General features: G+C 38.2%; 1 protein-coding gene across 2 annotated transcripts; it reads right to left on the bottom strand.

Moving 5' to 3' along the window:
* Nucleotides 1-145: 145 nt before the first annotated feature.
* On the bottom strand, nucleotides 146-19640 carry ETFDH (electron transfer flavoprotein dehydrogenase). Of its 2 annotated transcripts, none has more exons than XM_009283334.1 (13): nucleotides 19556-19640; nucleotides 17746-17892; nucleotides 16703-16932; nucleotides 15723-15804; nucleotides 15330-15448; nucleotides 14936-15013; nucleotides 11845-11991; nucleotides 9861-10001; nucleotides 7723-7866; nucleotides 3682-3850; nucleotides 1655-1837; nucleotides 1092-1313; nucleotides 146-779 (listed from the first exon to the last, which is right to left on the bottom strand). In XM_009283334.1, the coding sequence occupies exons 3-13, from the start codon at nucleotides 16922-16924 to the stop codon at nucleotides 616-618; spliced, it is 1671 nt and encodes a 556-aa protein (XP_009281609.1). In that variant the 5' UTR covers nucleotides 16925-16932; nucleotides 17746-17892; nucleotides 19556-19640; the 3' UTR covers nucleotides 146-615. The 2 variants fall into 2 exon arrangements, with proteins under 2 accessions (XP_009281609.1, XP_019328696.1); XM_019473151.1 differs by having other exon boundaries at nucleotides 262-779; nucleotides 1655-1840; nucleotides 3691-3850.
* Between the last annotated feature and the right edge of the window lie 22 nt (nucleotides 19641-19662).

Below are 19662 nucleotides of genomic sequence, written 5' to 3'. Positions count from 1 at the left end.
AGCAGGCCTGCTTTCTTGTAAGGAATAAAAACGCTGGTAGACATACAATGAAGGTGCAGTATTACACCTTTTTCTTAAACCGCTTTACAGGTTGTATTGCAGATGGGCTCCCTGTTATCATCAGGAAAAAACATCTAACTGTAAATTTGATGTAAAATGTGTAACACTTAAAAGCAGTGACAATTTTCTAGACTGATGTAGTTTCCTTACTGCAGGGCAGGATTACATACAGTGAATCACTCCAGAAAGAGAGAGAAAACACTTTTTTTTAAGGGTAGGTACTAAATTCTTCCACCATACCCACGATTCTGGATATGGCTCCTGTTATCACCGAACTTCAGCAATAAATCCAAGATCCAAAGTTCCTATGTCAGTCCTGAGAAGAACTTTCTTCTGCCTGCCGCACAACTCCTGTAAAGAAGTCCTATTTAAATAAGGCTAGGGTTTAACCAGAAGGCACCAACTTTCCATTTAATGCAATGGTCATACCTAGAATTCAGAATGGCACACTAGTCTCAAACTCTTTAACATTCAAGTCAGTGCTGTACTTTAATGACACTGCAGCATAAAATATTTGTTGGTGATCAGAAGTCACTGAATAGATTTCCTGTCAGTTTACATCCCATTATAAGCTGGTCCTCCTCCGCCTTCAGGCACTACCCAGTTAATGTTCTGGCTTGGGTCTTTAATGTCACATGTTTTGCAGTGGACACAGTTCTGAGCATTTATCTGCAGTCTTGATCCTTGTCCTGTTTCCAGAGGAATATATTCATAAACTCCTGCCAAGAGCAAAAGAGAGCTATCACTTCAGTGAACAGTTTCCCCCTGCATGTATGCTCTACTACTTATCAGGAAGCGTAACGAGGGAAGTATATCACCAGTGTAATTCAACTGCCTCCTTCCATGTTTACTAATTAGTTTGTCATGAAAGTACTGTTAATATATATTTTAAGACCTGCACTTGAACCCCCTTCTAGGAGGAGGATTGGGATAGGATGCTTGAAGTAAGTAGTAGGCCAAGTGGATTCTTCCTCAAGTACTTAGTCTTTTGTCTTGCAAAAGCAGCTCAGACACACATTTTTATTACCTACCTGCTGGACAAAATCTTTGTTCCGGTCCATCGAATACAGCCAAATTCCTGCTCACAGGGATGCTGTCATCTTTGAGAGTTAAATGAGCAGGCTGGTCATGTTCGTGGTTTGTACCGCTTAAAGCCACAGACGACAGGAGATCAAAACTGATTTTTCCATCAGGCTTTGGGTATTCGATAGGCGTGCAATCTTTGGCTGGCTTGAGCTGAGCAAAATCTGGTCCTAAATATATTTTTAATAAATAAGTTTCAGTATAGAATTACTGTAATTTGCAGTTACTCAAGAGTAATTTAATTAACTTCCCTTGTCATCAGAATGAAGTATTTCATAAAAGGTAACCTTTTTCATGAGACAAAAAACCATGCTAAGTAGAATAGTGTTTTAATGTCTTCATTTACATTATATGCTAGGTAATATGACAAAGTCTGCTTCACTGCCTTAATCGATTTCTTTTCTACACTTTAAGGCCTCACCACTTGACCAGATGTACTCAAGCTTCAACTGAGACCAGAAAAGACTGACATACACATTTAGTATCTTCTTTCAGGAGATACTGAAATTACCTGGATGTTTTAATGTCCATGGTTCCATTCCTCTCAGTAGCCAATAAAATATACCTGTGTAAATCATTCCTCCATACACACCAAGTATGCTATGGCAGGATGGCCGGATGTTTCTAACCGCATACAGCTCTTTCCAGACCCAGGACTTTTTTAGGTTCTCTTCGTATTCTTGCACATCAAGTCCTAGGGCAGTACATTACTTGTTAGGTACCTACAGTACATAAAGACTATCCTTGAAATAAAAAATAATTGCTGAATAAAGGCATTTGTTAGCAATGAAGGCAGCAAAATGAGAATTTCAGAACAGTAAGCTAGGAATATCCTAGACAACATATTTCAGCCTCTTGAAGAGATCCGTTTTGTTGGCAGTTATCGGCAGATACCTACTGCTCCTTTGTAGCCTCTATTAAATGACCCACAAGAAGCATTAAATTGCCACAAACCTCAGCAAAATATAAAGATAACCGGCCAGGTGGCTATATTTGGCACCTCTATGGGAAAACAGCTACTCGCTCATACCTGTGATCCAAGAGCCAGGTTTCTAATTTTAAAGTTGTCAAGTTCAAAAGCTTTTTCTTTAAAAGTTAGGCAACCACAAACATTCCGATTTCAGTAACTATGACTATGACCCAATGGATGATGCCACAAACATTCCGATTTCAGTAACTATGACCCAGTGGATGATGCCAGTGCTAGAGAACAATTTTTTTCCCTTTGTAATGAGGAAGTTAGAGATACCGTAGACTACAAAGTTTTGATTTAAACTCTTTGATTATATTCTTTGCAAATACTAGACATTGCACACTTGACATGACGCACCTACTGCAGTGTAGTTAAAGCCAAGTCATTATCTTGGGAAAAAAAAAAGTTTCTTCAAATGAAAATTTTCTGAGAGCTTCCCCTTCACCATTCTCCATTACTACTGTATAGGAATAGATGTTCTAAAGAATCAGTTTTAAGCCTTGTCTATACATGAAAACATGCTTCAGTCCATATTTTCTGTCTCACATAAGCCTCTGGAAAAAAGCTTGTTACCTATGCACAGAGAAGAAAGTGGGCTGTAATGTTCTACTGTCTTGACAAAACTGTAAACAGCTTATAAAACCTGTCCATAATCAAACGAGTGGCACGCTACCCAGTAAAAGTGTTTATTGTCTCAGATGGGTTCTAAGCATTTTAACCTGTTATACTAGTTGAAGTTTTAATTGTTCAGCATACCCTCTGTGGCAACGTGTATTGCATGTTTCGGCTGAACGAGAGCTCACTAGGACTGAATCACCACTACAGAGAAGAGATTTCTAAAATAATAATCAGGTGGCAGCTGGCTATAGCGTCCATCTCCAGAATGACTGAAATTCTAATTGGGCGCTCTCTCCGTACAGTCTTTGTTAACAGATTTAAGGAAACAAGCAAGGCTTAAATGAATCACTACAGTGCGGTCAGCATCAGGTGATTACTTCAATGTGCTTGCATTTCATATAATAGGAAATACACGTAGTCTCAAACTGAGAAGACTATAAAATTAAAGACAGAAAGAGAAGACTGAAGGAAAAAAGTATCCTAGCAATTAACAAAACAGTGAAGAGCAAACTTGAAAAGTCTCACCCTGTTTTGCTTACATTTAATCTGTTCCTTCTAATTTTTTTCTCTGATTCTGTAGTAATACTTTTTGAAACATAAAGTGCTGATTTTTAACGTCTTTGTAGGAACGAAATATATACTATTCTTGTTTACTTATACAGGAAGTGTAAGCTTACTTTTCAGATGCTCGTTAGAGGCATATTTTTGTTCTAGCAGTAGGATCAATACTTAAGAATAACTAAGCAAAACTTTCTTAATTTCTTTCTTAAATCATTTAACAGTATAAATAGTAAATAAACAATAGGTATCTTTTTGAACCACCACACTGATTTCATGATTTATTTGCATTCCCAACTAATTCCTTCAGACACATTTAGTTACCGCTAAGCTGTTGGTGGTTCCAACTGAACACAAGGTAATTACAAATCAAAGTACAGTGATCTTACCTATTGTCTTTGACTGAAGATTTTCATTGATTAATTGGCTGAAGATGGCTTCTGAAGCCAACATGCCGCTTTTCATTGCGGTATGTGTCCCTTTGATCTTAGGGACATTCATGAGTCCAGGACTGCAACCAATTAATAATCCACCTGGGAAGGTGAGTTTGGGTATCGACTGAAGAGGAAACAAAGAAAAGTGGTTTGTTTGTTTTTGGTTTTTTTTAAAGTGAAAATAACATTCTGAAAATGAAACTGGCATGAGGCTCGAGTGTCCTTTACATTTTTAGACTTGCATGTGCACTAATACACCAGAGTTGCTCCACTTAATCAGGGAATTTTGGCATAGTAAGCAAATAAGAATACAGACGTCGTACTGGGACTGCGTATAAAATAATGACAACATTTTCCTTATATCCTCTTTCCAGTTGCAACACAGTCTGCAACAAGACTGTGGTATGTCACCCACCGATACTGTTTTCCTCCTTCAAGAACTTAAGTGAATTCTTTATAAAAAAAAAAAAAAAAAAAAAAAAAAAAAAAAAAAAAAAAAAAAAAAAAAAAAAAAAAAAAAAAAAAAAAAAAAAAAAAAAAAAAAAAAAAAAAAAAAAAAAAAAAAAAAAAAAAAAAAAAAAAAAGACATTTGTGTTCCCGTTTTCCACACAGTAAGTTGATCCATCTCATCTAACGGTTTATTACTCAGTGCTTTTTTTCCCCCCGAATCTTTTCTATGAAACTGCACAATGCCCTCCTCGTCCCCCTCCAGGTCCCGCTTATTTTAGAAGTTGGTCAGCAGCCAACAAATATATTTTTGGTGCAAAATCATTGTCTTACTCCCGTTCTGTAAGAAGCATAATGTCATTGAGGACAGTCAACTCGCTTATTAAAGCTGCCTGAAAGAATTCATTTTTTAATAGCCTAAATAATTTGACCCCAAACAAGTAGTTTTATTTCATGAAATATGTCAAAAAAATGTATCCCTTGAAATTCAAGATGATCTGAAACAAACATTTTGTTTCTTCTGCTTGTTCAATTGTTATCTGTTTACTATTCACCCAGGGCTGGCCACTTTTGAATATTCATATAGTTGTCACTAAAAAAAAAGTTGTACTATACATCATTTCCCTTGTGTTTTGGGCAAGTTGTTTAATCACAGACTTAGTGATTTGGTTCGTAGGAAAGGTAGTTTAGGCTGAAAACACAACTACAAGTTTTAACTTACTTTTCAGTGACCAGAAGTCATAAGTTCAGCTATATAACAGTATTTCAAAGGAATTAAGTATGTAGGACGTCCTCCCTTTTCACAAGACCTTTGGCTGAAAAGAGTTATTCCGTCATATCTATTAGGATGCAATGATGCAGCACGGACATAAGCATAGAAAAATTTCTCGACTGACTCTGAATTACATAAAAAGATGGTGATCAAGTATTTTTCTTCTGCAACAACTGTTTCGCTTAATAGGTACTTAGTGACCAACATACTGTCAAAGTATAAATGAGATTAGTCATGTAACACAAAAGGTTACACATACTGCAGCTTCGTTAGTAATTCTCTTTATTAGTACTACGGCACTTGGTGCCTGTTTTCACAGTCAGTTTATCGAGCTGAAGGAACGCATCACGCCAGCATGGCACGAGACCTCCCTGCCCCTGAGATACAGGGTGAAATCCTTTCAACCTTGAGCACCTGAAGAAGCCACCACCCTCTTGGCAGCAAGTAGACAAAACAAGGCTGATTTGGAGGAGGGAAGAAGGGGAGACTCCTGCTCCCTGCAGAGTCCTCCCCTCCCAGCAGACAGGGAACCCCACATTCTCCTCCCCTTAGCTCACCTCAGGGTTGAAAATCTGGTAAGTGAGTCTAACGTTTGACACTTGCATGGGTCATCAATATGAAGGTTATTTTTCCCGAGATTCATAATACACATTGCTCAACAGCAACACCTTTTATTTCTTCCACAAAACTCTTAAATCTTTTAAAAGTTTTTGACAAAACAGAGACAAAACAGAGGGCGCATGGGAATTTCTTAATTTTAGCTGCTTGATTTTGCAACTTTAATAAACGAAATAATAGCTATGTAGATGTAGTCTATTAAACTCTGTCCCCTCCCTCCACATATCCCAAAAAGCTACAAAATCAGGGAAACATCCAAGAGCGCTCGCTCTCTCTCACACCAACTTAGCATCACTGCATGTTAAAGACTAAAGAACGTGGTCATAAGGTTATCTATAACAGACAAAAAAGTTTAGATTGATGGTAATTTTATACACCTATATGATGCAATACTGTCACCAAAATGAAAACTGGAGCTACAGAACTACTTACATAAGAAAATATTCCTGGACTCCAGTGATGCAAATGAGTCAGACTGCTACAGTTATTAATCAAAGCAACACATGCAAAAGAAGAGCTAATCTTAAAAATCTTCCTAAATGACTCATCAATAAAGCTTTTTTTTTTTACTGAAAGCATGTATTAAAAAAAGCCATTTAAAAATGTGACTTCATGATTAACTAGACAATTCTATCTACAGGAAATAAGAAAAACCCCCAAACACAAGAAACATGCTTTTATATGAGGAACAGTGCAAAGAAAGTGACATTTGTTTTAAATCCAGCAAAGAAGAAAGTCCAAAGATTAGGCAGAGATGAGCAAGAGCTGTAGTCCTACTGCCTGTGTAACAGCACAAACAACGTCTGTAAGTGACTTAAAAAATATCATGTTCTTTCAGCCATATGTTTCAAGCAGTGTAAGGAATATGCAACTGAAGTCACAATCTGGCTACTTCATCAAAGCCAGAAATTCAATAATGACTATCTGTGATAGAGAAACCAGTGCACGGGGTGGAAAGAGAAGCCCCCCTTGCATAAAAGTCTGGATTAAAACATCCTGGCATTTTGTATCTTACCTGTGTCAATAATGGACCGACAAGGGTTTCTGAAATAAGCTAGTAACACAGTCGTGTTACAACGTAATATGACATATTTCCACTTGAGAGTGGACAAGGTAATCAACCCACAGACTGCTTGAACCCACACGACTCAGTCCCAGGCATCCACACTGGTGTCAAAGCCTAACTCCACAAGACCGTGGCAAGAGTTACGCTGCTGTTGAAATTCTACTTGTATTGCAAGAGCTGCACAAAGCCACATTTATACCAAAGAAGAAAGACAAAGTAGTCAGAGAGCAGAATGGAGTGGCCCCACACACAGGCTGCGGATCATGAACACTCAGGCTAGTTTTAAGTTCCAAACTGAAAGGAGCATCTAGAAGATGGATCTGGGAGTCCAGGACACCCAGCCACGTCCCGTGTTTCAGGATTCCCACATGAGAAGCTAACAGGTTGAAAGGACTTTAGCTGTTAAATATAAATTCTAGACTATTTCTCCTGCAAGTTGTTCCAACCCTTTCAACAGACCTTAAGTCCCGATGAACACATTTTTAAAATTTAAGCTTTTAGACTCCTTAAGGGAACAAAATGAACAAGGTATTCCATCTCCCAAGAAAGCAGAAATTCAAAGTTGTGCATGAAAGATACCAAAGGTATCTGTACTTGAGGAGACAAAGACTCATCTGCCAAGCTACGTTAACAATTTCAACACCATCACTGACTTAAGGGTCAGCACTGGAAAGAAGTTCCCTCTGCTAGGATAAACAAGTAATTTGGAAAATACGCTCCCTTCCCCCAACCCCACAAAAACAACAGATGAGTGGTGCTACCCTTTCTTCCCCAGGGTTCCAGGCACAACAAAGAATTATCTGTAGCTTCTTTGCTGCTGAACACATTTGATTGCAATAAACTCTACTTCTTATTTCATTTCGAAAGTAAAGCGACTATGTCAGAAGATTTTTAGTATGACAGACACTAAGTCTAGCAAATCTCAGCAGCCAGTATCTAGCAAGATAACAAGGCTTTTCTGTCCAGCAAAACTTTCAGCCTTATTCATCTTTATTATAGTTCAGTCGTTTCCCAACAGCATGCAACCTGAATCTACAGCACTAAAAACATGGCTATAGAGAACTCAAAGTAAATAACTTCATGAAAAAGTTACCTGGAAACCACCTTCATTTAACGCTCTGGCACCATAGGCAATCCTTGTTCCACCCTCCAAAGTAGGCTGTACACTAGGATGGTGCTTCCACCTCTGAAACTCCCTAAATGGATTCAAATAGGGATTTTGATAATCTAAACCAACCTTAAAAAAAAAAAAAGTACAACATTAATGAAAATAAAGTATGAAATTTCAACAAAAGTTTGAAAAGAAAACAATCACATATTACCACATCAACTCTTTAAATCTATTTTATACTAAACCAACCTCAGGATCTTTCTACTTGGAGAAACTACTGCCAAAAATACATTCTATTAACAGTATAGTAGAAGCAAATCTGAGAATTTGCTGCTATAAGACTGTTTTCTGCCCTACCTGAAACCCAAAGCATGGAAAATATTTAATTGCATTGTAACATAATTTAACTGCATTCTGTCTTTGAAATAAAATAGTGAAATTAAATTAAACATGGTTTAATGGGCAGGATAAGCAAGAAAACTTGTTTTAAATTTGTGTTTCAAAACCTCTTTGCCCTAGAAAAGCTGGAAGAAGAGGTAAACAATTATTTCTAGATAGTTATGCCCTTGTGCTCACATATTTTAAACAGTTCTTCACATAGTTTAGCGGAGTCAATTATCATTTCCAATTAGGTGAGCCATTGTAATAAAGCACAGGGGAGCAATGATGAAAGCAGAAAATGGGGGAAAAAGACTGCCAATTGGCTGGATGCCTAGGATTCTTCTTATGCATTTGAAAATTTGCTCAAAGATATACTCTGCATTTCCCATCTTTAATATACTCCCAAAAGGACTTATGTTGCCAAATTTTCCCTTTTGAGAAAGGGATTATTCCTGGTTCCTGTGAGCTTTATTTGAGATAAGTAACAAAATATATCGTGAGTCAGCAACAAACAGTACCTTGATTTCTCCGCAGCTCACTGCCTTTAGAGCACTGTTTGCATCTACTTTCCTTGCTAGATAAAGTTAATGAACAATTTTCAAAACAAGTGCAAGATAATCCTACTCCAAAAATCAGCTCAGACTGACATAGGTGTAAAGTTCAAAGACAAAAAAGTGCTTGTGTATTCACACAAAAGTTGATTTTCTCCTGTCTGAACTGAAGATAATATGAACATTACTGATTACTATTCTCTGTAAGAATCAGAGCTCTCTACCCTTCTAAAAAACAAACAGCATTTGAATGTCCACTGTCCATATTTACTAATTCCAATATTGGAAATCTGCACAGGACAAGTATGTATGTCTGAGAAAAGCTAACAAGTTTTTTCAATGTTTCTTACAGAACGGTTAGACAAAAATACAGCTTCCCCCCTGCCACGCACTCCGGAATCCTTCTGAAATCTAGGAGACCAAAGGGTCACCTCAATCCCATGCTGCTAAAAGTCCAGATCATGTCCCTGACTCTTACATCTGTGTGTAAAGCACACGCACAGGATAAATAGTGCATGCTTCATTTAGGACTGTAGTTGCTAGAAAAACATTTCCTACCATTGCTCCTTGCACCACCGGCTGGCAGAACAAGAGTCTCTCTAGTGATCTCAACGCTTCTGATAAAGAGGCAGTAAGAAGGAAGAAGCTGCCTGTCCAATTCAGAAAGACAGTTGCTAAAGAGGGCACACGTCAAACGGGGGCGAAAAATGGTAAGAACAAACTGAAGATCTCAGAAATGGAAGGGATGCTGCTTGTGGAACCGTGGAGTGCTGCACTTTATGTGCTTCTCTCATAAAGTGCATATGCACCCAAGGTTGACACACGAATGAGGAAACTGAATTGTACAAAGTGTATGTGATTTAGGTATTTCCTAACTTGCAAAAATTTTGCGAGCAGTTTTGATTAATCATCCGGTTTTGGCTTTACCAAAATTTGTTTGATTTGCAAAAAAGGTATTTGTAAGTTTCCCATTTTGTTCTTAATAAAAGACACTACATTAAAGACAGATTAATGTGACAAATTAACCTTCCCGAATATGAGAATAAATGCACTTAAGAATGAGAAAGCACTGAATTTGGTCCGTCGCAACTCTTGTTTTAATCTTCACATTAAAACAGAGAAAAGAAATTGCATAAAAATGAAGCCCAAACAACAACAAACAAGCATGAAATAAACAACTTCACTTACCACAAATCCAAGAGCAACTAAAGGTTCACCCTCATTTAAGTGATAAAGAAAGGATCCTCCGTATGTACGTCTGTCTAAAGGCCAGCCTACAGTATGTTCTACTCTTCCTGGTTTCCATTTCTTTTCATCAATAGTCCATAACTGAAATGAAGATCACAAAAAAATTACTTTCTATTGCCAAGTAATGGCCTTTCAATAACATAATAAAAGACAAACACACAAGTAAGTATAGAAGAAAATTAATTTACTGCGATGACCAATGCATAAACTCATACAGCAAAATATCAGGTAATAAGCACAAATACTTGTTTTAGATTACCATGTAAGAATTTCCTACTACTTCCCTTTCTTGAAATGTTGCGCATCAGAAAACGTGACTGAGACTCCAGCACTATACCCAAAATTTTAATTCATCCACAAGACCCTTTATATTAGTGACTTCTATAGATACTTCTGCTAAGGAATGCAATGCTTACATTGACTCTTTTCTTTAAAAACTTTATTTTTTCATATGAACCACTGCAATTTCTTCACAAGTTTTTCAAGGTCAGGCTTAACAATATGTCTGAGTTGATCCAAATATTTGCTGTCAAACAGGTTGTCCTCTCTCTGCTCTCTCATCCAGTACTCATCTCTCATGCTCTACTCATCTCCAGTACTCATCTGACCCATGCTGAACTCACAGAAGCATCTTCACGTTTCCACCACTGAGTCAATTTTCTGCTCATTTCACAAAACATCTCTTCACCGTGGAGTTATGTGCCAGGTGCAGTCTAATGACAAGAGGGCAGCTGAGCACCATTAGATCAGCTCAAGCATGGAGAGGGCACATCTACATTCGTGTTCCAGCTTAGATTAAGGAGCACATTGTTGAGCAGGATTCCTGATTCCTCCCGCTTACTGTGCTTTGGTTCACATCGTACAGCAGCCATGGAAGGCATGAACTGGATTCCTTTCACATGAAACTAAACTGTAAGACAGGCTCCAGAAGCTGACCTAAAGCATTCCAGTCATGAAAGGGCACTCAGTCCATGGGCCTAGACCGAAGCTAGTCCAAAGTAAAAATAACCCCGAAACGTGCATAGTGTGGATATCCGCTCATCAGCACCAACTATTTCTCTTTACAGATCCATTCCTATTGGACTGTCCTATTTGCTAAAGCAGACACAGTCTCATCTGGAAGCAAAGGAACTCTACAGTAAAACCCTGCTTTAATGACAACTTAGGTATTAGAAATTGTAACTAATACTACGCCATACATTGCAACATTTACAGAGTGGTTATTCTCTGCAGAAGTGTAAACTCATTATTTAACAAGTATTTTGTAGCTGGAAGTACATGCTTAAAGTAATAAATAAAGAATGAGTTACAGTGAAACTCTGAACATATTCTAAATAACACAGTTCTTTTTCATGAGTGATACTTCCCGAGTATAAGATATTTCAAAAAGGAAACCTGATCCTTATCCCAATTTTATAAACCCAGTGAAGGGATTTTTTGGGAAAAAAAGGTCATCCAAAAGGTGTTTCAGAGAGCATGAGTCATCACCTGCAACAGCCCTTTTCTCTCTCTCTCTAATGAATATACAGAAAATCCGTAGAAAGCCTTTCCTGCCCTTCTCAGGTACTAAAAACCCCTACAATTAGGCAGCATGAATCCCTCTCTCATTTAGTAAAAGTGCTGAAAACTGATTTCACAAGTGAATGTAATTTGAAATCAAATTAAGACATTAACAGAGTGGATTCACAGGTACCTCTAGTTATAACACAGATATAAAAGAAGCAGCAGCTGAAACAAAACAGTCACAATATTCAGGGAGCATCTTCTCTGATCAGCTTCAGAATAGCAAAGATTCTGAAGTCTGAAAGCGTTAACTGAAAATCTATCATTCTAATGTCTTACATAAATTAGCCTGAAAGCAAATAGAAACTACCTTATAGCTTCACAGTATTTTCCTTAATTGTTAAAATTATGCAGGTGATACCTCTTTCAGTCCAATGCCATAGCTCTGGGGTTGACATTTCTCCCTTAGATTGTATTTTTTGTACAGCTGTTTGGCTAGATGCCCATGACAACCTTCAGCGAAGACTGTGACTTTAGCATGGAGTTCCAAGCCTCTTTCAAAGGTAGCCTGCAAAAGTAAAGAATTTCATTGGCAGTTAGATCTGTGCCACACCAAACTCATAGGAAGAAACTGGAGGACAATAAAGTGATTTTACACTACTTTGTGGCACTGCCCAGAACCTACAAACCATTGCAAGCTATGGCTCTAGTCCAGTTGTCTTTTCCACCTAACCATGATACACCCCTGGCAAATCTTGTAAGGGGATTCCAGTAGAGCAGCACTACAGTGAAATCGCCATTCGTTACTGAAAAAAAGAATCTCTTCCAGATCGGAGGATACTTAAATCACATCTGCTCGTTCCTATGATGCAAAGGAACCCTGACAGAACAAAGAATCTTAACCTATAACTTCATGCTTTAATTTTTGCTCATGAAGTCACGTTACAATAAAACGTTATCCCCTCCATACACACATGTATGATAGAGGCTAGGCAGGCACACCAGATCAGAAAAACCTGCATCACCCCTGTCCCCAAAAGAACCCACTACCTCAGAATAAAGTTACTATAATTACACCAATCTTACATGTTAAAACATGCAGTAAAATTAAACTAACGTTAAGTATCACTATAAAAAAAATTCTCATCAAAAATTCCAACAATGAGACTGAGGGCAAGATAAGGGGAACCAGCATACTCACGTACGAGCATGTCACCTGCATATGTGAGCGCATTGGACGAGAATATTACTAGATTATATTTGCAGTATGAGGATACAAGATTCTAAATATACATAATCTTGCAGGGAAAAAAAAGAAAAAAACTTGATTTGAGACAGAAAGCTTAACGTTGAAACAGATAACGAAAACAGTTTTGGATGAACATATCCAGCAGTACCCAATAAAACCATCTCAAGGTAAACCAGCATAGGTCCAGGAGAAGCTTATTGCTTTGGTTTTGAATTGTCTCTCAGGTGAAATCTGCTTGTAACTTACTGCTTGGAAATCTCTGAAAAAAGCTAGCAAGTAAAACTGTTCCCTCTAGTTGGGAATTACCTTTAAACAGGAGTTACAAGATTTTGCCAATTTTTTTGTGTATTCTTTGAATTTCTGATTGCCAACCTGAAAGTGAACTAAGCTTACAAAATACTAAGAGAACTACAGGGACTTATTACTTGATCTAAAGATTAAAAATATATACTGTCCAATTTGAAGTAGATTTATATAAAATAAACCAACTTAGAGCAATGACTTAAAAGTTTGGGAGTATTTTTATTTATTTAACATTAGAATTCTAAGTAAACAAATTTTTATTATGTTTTTGCTAAAGAATGCATATAAGCTCTTAAACTGACCTCCATTTACTGAAAGCAATCAGAAAAAAAAATATTAACAATGCTCAAACATTTAAATGGGAAAAATAAGATTCCCAGAAGTAGAATAACAAGTCAGTAGGATCAGAAAGCCAGCAGTAACCATACGACTCCACATTGTAAATATCAGAATTCATGGATTTGAAACATTTCAGTAATGTGACAAAGTTGTATTTCACAGTTAACATCCTTCTCCAGCATCTACACAAGAATAAATGTGCAACTTTTTAATCTGCATTTTTTCCATTGGCATTTTTGTTTGATTGGTGTCGACTGCAAGGTGAAATTCTATTCATTAACCACAGCCTATTTGATTAGGCTCTGTACAAACACATTGAAGATATTCTTGCCTTGAAGTTTATACAAACTACGTTTATTTACCTGAACTAGTAGAATAACACGGTATTATCAGCTGACGGTATTATCAGCTGACCTAACTGACAGTTAAAACACTTGAATACTCAAAAATTTGTTTGCTGTTGTGGCACACTAATTATGTGCATTAAAGAAGTTAACAGACACATTCTTCCAGAATAAACGGGGGAAAAAAAAAATCTAGGCTTTGAGGATGCTTTAAAAAAAAAAAAATTAAATCATAGTTCCTCCCCACTTTGAAACCAAACCAAACCAACCCCCAATTAATCTTTATTACTGCAGCAAGTTGCGCGCATCACTTCCACCTCCTACTGGAGAAAACCCATACCTGAAAATACGCGACTGTCTACCCCCTGCAGGGGACAGACAATATTACACTGAGAAAATGTGTCACTTTTCCCTGCCACCCCTTCCTCCTTCATTGGCTGTATTCTCTTAAAACAAGAACGAGTCTTTTCTTCTCATCCCCTGCCTTAAATGGGAAAACAGCCCACACTTTTATGTGAAAGTAAATAGCTCTTTGAAACCCTACGTAACTAGTAAGAAACCTTATAAAAGAAAGTAAATCTTAAGAAAAAACTTGCACCCGTAATTTCTGTAGCCAAATAATTCTGTGTGAAAGTTGTTCTGAGTTATTCTGAGGTGCCAAATTCTCCCTATGTATTGCACAGGGAAGCAACACGCTTACCGCAGGTTCTGGGTTCCACTAAAAATCAAAGTCCGACACTTAGGGCAGAGAGTCACCCTCTGGATACAGAGATGTGACCAACCAGCAAAAAGGTACAGAGCTTCAGTCTGTACCTTGCCCCAACAAGGTAGACAGGCTGTCAACAAATGCGACTGCAGTTGTACATACCAAAGAAAACAAATCAGCCAGAAGCACACTCTTACATGTTGCTAGTTACCAGCTGGACAACAGCTTTCTGTTTCACCTTCGCACCTTTCTTCCAGGAGTTCCTGGAATTCCTTCCTTTATTTCCTGCTTTCACGTATGCCAAGACACCCTTACAGTATTTCCTTCAAGTCACCCTCAAACAAACCTTCCTTCTGCGAAGGCTTTTTCTGCTAATCTCAGAAGTAGTTTACAACGTTCTGAGACCAGAACTTTCACAGGTAATTGATCCATTTTATATACAGAGAGGGAAGACAGGTACTGAATTTTACACTTTTTCTTAGGCTGCAGCAAGACTACTGATGGCAGTAGAAGCAGATATATCACAATTTCCATAATGAGACCCCTAGTGATGGGTAAGAAAGCTACTTACCTTAGGCGCTCCATCCTTTTGAATGCCTACATCATTAGTTGCTATCCCTTTCACGCTACCATCTTCATGAAAAAGAACCTTTGGAAATATTTAAACAAACAAACAAACATACATTTTAATGATCTGTCATTTCAATCCATTCATAAAAAGTTCTAAAGCAGAGCTTCTAAGCACTACGTTTTTAACGGTCAAACTTGAAGATTATGTATATATTAACATACTGTATGATCCACTTGCACTTTGCTGGATCTGGGCCAGGGAATTTAGGCACTGAAACAGGGTTTTCACAATACACTTCTTTTAAGACGAATGTTGTGAATGTACAAATAAACTGGGAGTCGAGTGAAGGGGGTTCCAGAAACACTTTTCATATACACACTGATGTCATTATTACCTCAGCTGCTGCGTAGCCTGGATAAACCTCAACACCCAAAGCTTCTGCTTGTTCACCGAGCCAACTCACAAAGTGGCCCAGACGTACTATGTAATTTCCATGATTAACCATTGGAAGTCCTAGGCAAGAAAGATACACACACACACAAAACATAGAACACTAAGCAAAATAACAGAAGTTGTATACATCAGATGTCATATCTTCTTCTACAACTACTGTCTTCACAGTAATGCCATGTATTATTACAGCCATCACCTACAGGGTCCCTATCACTGGAAGCTATTACATTCTACATACACTTGCTGTACTACATTGAATCAAATCGTTTCAATCATTGAAAAGTTGAAAAAGATACTGAGAAAGATGACTTTTTATCACCTCACCAAACTTTACCTGGAAGAATTGGCACTGGAATTCTAGATTTCTTTGTTAAAATGCCAAACTTGTCTTCAGTTACAGGAGTATTAAGTGGAGCCTGCATAAAAAAAGAAAATAGAAACAGTACTGAGAGTTATGTTTTTCTAGCCAATCCAACAAATACAACAACAAATCAAACAATCGAACTGGCAGTCAATTAAAGGTTTAATAAAGCACTTCTATAGGGAAGCATCGTAAGAGAGAAGATAAAGTACCTTATGAGGCAGTCATCAGGCAAGAAGTAACACAACTATTGAGGTAAAAAATCTGGAACAGGGCCTCGCCAATAACTTCTACAGTTTGTACGCAGGCTTCTACTACATCAATATTCTAGAGGTTTCTAAAGCAGGCAGCTCAACTTGCATGTTTAGCCCAGTAAGATGAAACAACTAGTCAACGGCCCACTTCTTGCAGCTCCCAGGTGACAGCAGGCAGCCGGCTGTAAGTCAGACAGCTGTTCTGGCAGAGATGGCAGCTCATCTCTTGCTATCCTCCCTCCTAAAAGCATCTTAGGCCTCCGTAACGCCACTATGTCTGCACAAAAATCACTGTACTATGCGCCATTTCCTGAGACTATGAAGAACTATCATACAGATGCAACAAGTCTGACATTGCTAAGAATCGACCATCTTACTGCTTGTGCACGGGAGCTGGATTCTGCCCATATGCAGTAAGTGTAGTGCATCCCAGGATGCGCCAGACATACTGCATAGATGCAGTAAGACTACTATATAAAAGAGCAAAGGCCACAGCATATCTGTGTAGACATAAAAGTTTAGCATTGTCGAACTAAAGGAAACAGAGTAAAAAGAAGGTAGGGGGTTTTTGTTTTGTTAGATCAACGTATCTTAAAAATGGTACTAAGTACCAAGGTACTAAGTCATACCAGAATGAGTCAGATAGGGAGTTCATTACAAGCCAGCGATTAATTTCAGTGTTTATATGCTCATACATACCCCTCGCTCCTTCCAGTCCGGAAAGAGTTCTTGTAAGGACCTTGGCTCAAGACAAGCACCAGACAGTGTATGCGCACCAATCTGAGAAGCCTTTTCCACCAGACAAACACGTATTTCTTTGCTATGCTCCACGGCTAACTGTTTGAGTCGAATAGCTGCAGAAAGACCTGCAGGGCCTGCTCCAACAATGACAACATCAGCTTCCTCTGCAAATCTTTCCATGTTTACCCCTATAATAGAAAAAAAGATAGAGGGATAAATCAATCTTCAATTTCCCCCAGTCTCTCTCTCACTAAACCTTGCTCTGTAATACTGGCTATCGCAGTAGTATTACCATGCATAAAAGGAGGCTAAATATTTAACAGAATCCCCACTTCAGTACTTGGAAGAGTACAGAAGGATATTAGCACCCCAATGTAAAATTAGCTCTTTTTAAGTTGTAAGGAGATATACCATAAAAACATATACTCAATCTCTATGCACCATGAGTAAGTATCACCTTAGAATGTTAAACTTAAGAGCGCAGCTGGCTAGCTGTATCAAAGACACTCAGTGAAACTCCAGGTAAGGGAGAAAGAAAAGAAAAAAGACCCTTATTCAGAACAAGTTACTTTATTTTACACTAATTAATCAGTATCTTTTCTGGAATTGAAGCCATTAAAATGCTGAATGAAGAGACTGGAATGCCCAGAGATATATATTAGTCTTATTTTCTCACAAACTCTCATGGTAAGAACAACTGAAAAAATCCAACAGATACATACCTGACAGAATTAAATCTTGTTGTGATAGTCACTAAAGCAAAAGCTGCTTATGTATTTTCTTTAAATAACTAGGATCAAGTTTAATCTGATCCCATTTTATAGCACTAAAGACATTCATTGTGAGACAGCAACCACAAAATTTCATTTGGAATATTAGTACTGTATTTAAGAGTACAGAATTTCTGTAAAAAGAAAAAACCAGCAACACATTTCAGTATCTTTAAAACTAAGCAATAATAATAATAAAGCAGCTTTTAAAGAATGCGTTTTTTCGCCTACCTTCCCATCGTTTGTCTTTGTCCCGAGGATGAATTGTATAATGCGTAGTTATGCGAGGCACAGAGGCAGTAGATGCACATCTTGCGATGTGCAGTGATGGAAGGCAGTCTCTCTTTATCAACTTTAGAGCACGAAAGCACTGATGTGCTGCAAAAACAAGAAACAAATTTGTCAAATCAGTCGTTTTCCAAATTTTTCGACTTTTCAGAGACCCAAGTGGCACAACAAATATGACAGCTCCCCCCACAAAGGCTACCAGGTGATGTGAAGATGAGGAACCATAAACACAGATTTTTAAATTTTCAAGTTAGGAATGCGCTGTATAATTTTATATCGGGGGGGGGGGGGGGGGTGGGGGGGGGGGGGGGGGGGGGGGGGGGAAGTGAAGAGCTTCCCCTTTAAGCATTCTTCACATAATACCACTCAATACACTGGCCAGCCATTTCTGACAGCTGACATAAGGTAACATGCGTGTACACAGGTGAAACACATTTTAAGTTCCTAGTTCAGTTTGAACTTCAAAAGATTTATTTCAGACTTCATTAAAAGTGACCAAACAACTGTAGAGATAGGACATGCAAGTTCATCCCTTCTGACATCTCAACACATGTTGAGACACAGTTTGGGCTGATACTAGACAATTCATCTAAAGTAAACGTCATGGTCTACGATAAAAGCTCAGACTTAAACGCAAGCATACTTTAGCCAAAGCTAGGAACAGTAGATACAGTTAATCGTTACCTTTGCTGCAGATACGTTAATTGTTGCAAGAACAAATTAGAATTTCTTTTTAAGCAAATGGACCAAATGAAAGTTTAAAATTATCAAAACAGGACTCTGTTCAGAAGGCCTATTACATGTTGCATTCTTGTTCTGATTTTCCTCTTTCACAAAAAAAAATTATGAAGATGTGTGCAATTCGTACTCAGAAAACTAGTATGGTTAGCACCAAAACTAGTTACAGTTAAAAGATCTGTGAACTAATACACCTTGACAGGTATTTTTCCTTCCTTTAAGGATTCCCCTTCTTAAAGTAGAGTATTTCTGCAAAACTACATAAGTAAAATCACCAACATCCTATGACCGAAATGTTTTGTTGAGAACGGCGATTGGCAAGGCCAGCGCAAATATCCTCCGTCGTAACTCTGCACAGTGACAGGCAGGACACTGGTCTCTATATGGAAGGTAGTAAGTATTATCTAAGTTGGTTTCTTAACAGCAATTTTGTACTTAACTGACATAACATAAAAGCTATTATCATACCATCTCATGACTCTTAATTACCCTTTATCTGCAAGCAGGCAGGATCTGAGAACAAGCAATGTATTTTACAAGCATGGTAACAACTACACCTACACATTAAAACATGACACCTCAACTTAATTTTTGAGATATTTTTATTTGAGCAGAACTGATGGTACTACGAATTACACAGTACAGTTAAGAAAATGTCAATTACTTCACACACACGCAGAAGAAGTGAAATTCAGCTCAGGATATGTCTGGTAATTGCCAAGGTAGGTCCAAACCCTGAAGGGGCAGATTCTTCCCAGCGAGTGAACTGAACTTGTGCCACCACGCTACTGAGAGCTTACAGCCGTGGTAACGTGATGTGAAGCGTTTGCACCAAGGGTTGCAAGCAACCCCTAAGAAGAAACTTTACTCTTCCGCAGCTCTTTAGTAACCGCTGTCGGGATGCTGTCTCTACAATTACTCCGCCAGTAAGGGCACGCATGCAATTGCTTTATTTTATCCTTTAAAACAGGTAACACCTAATATCACTCAAAAAAAAGGTACGCTTCTTACGCACCACGTTACAGATCGAACACGTTAACAACCCGCGGTTCCGACGCGGCCAGCGCTCACGGACAGCTCTGCCCTCCCCTTCAGGAGCGCCTTCGGACGGAGAGAGGCCGC

Source organism: Aptenodytes forsteri, unplaced genomic scaffold (assembly GCF_000699145.1).
Source record: "Aptenodytes forsteri isolate BGI_AS27 unplaced genomic scaffold, ASM69914v1 Scaffold6, whole genome shotgun sequence".
Taxonomy (NCBI): Eukaryota; Metazoa; Chordata; class Aves; order Sphenisciformes; family Spheniscidae; genus Aptenodytes; species Aptenodytes forsteri.
Note: the sequence above shows the minus strand (reverse complement) of the source record. Positions and strands in the feature narration are given on the sequence as shown.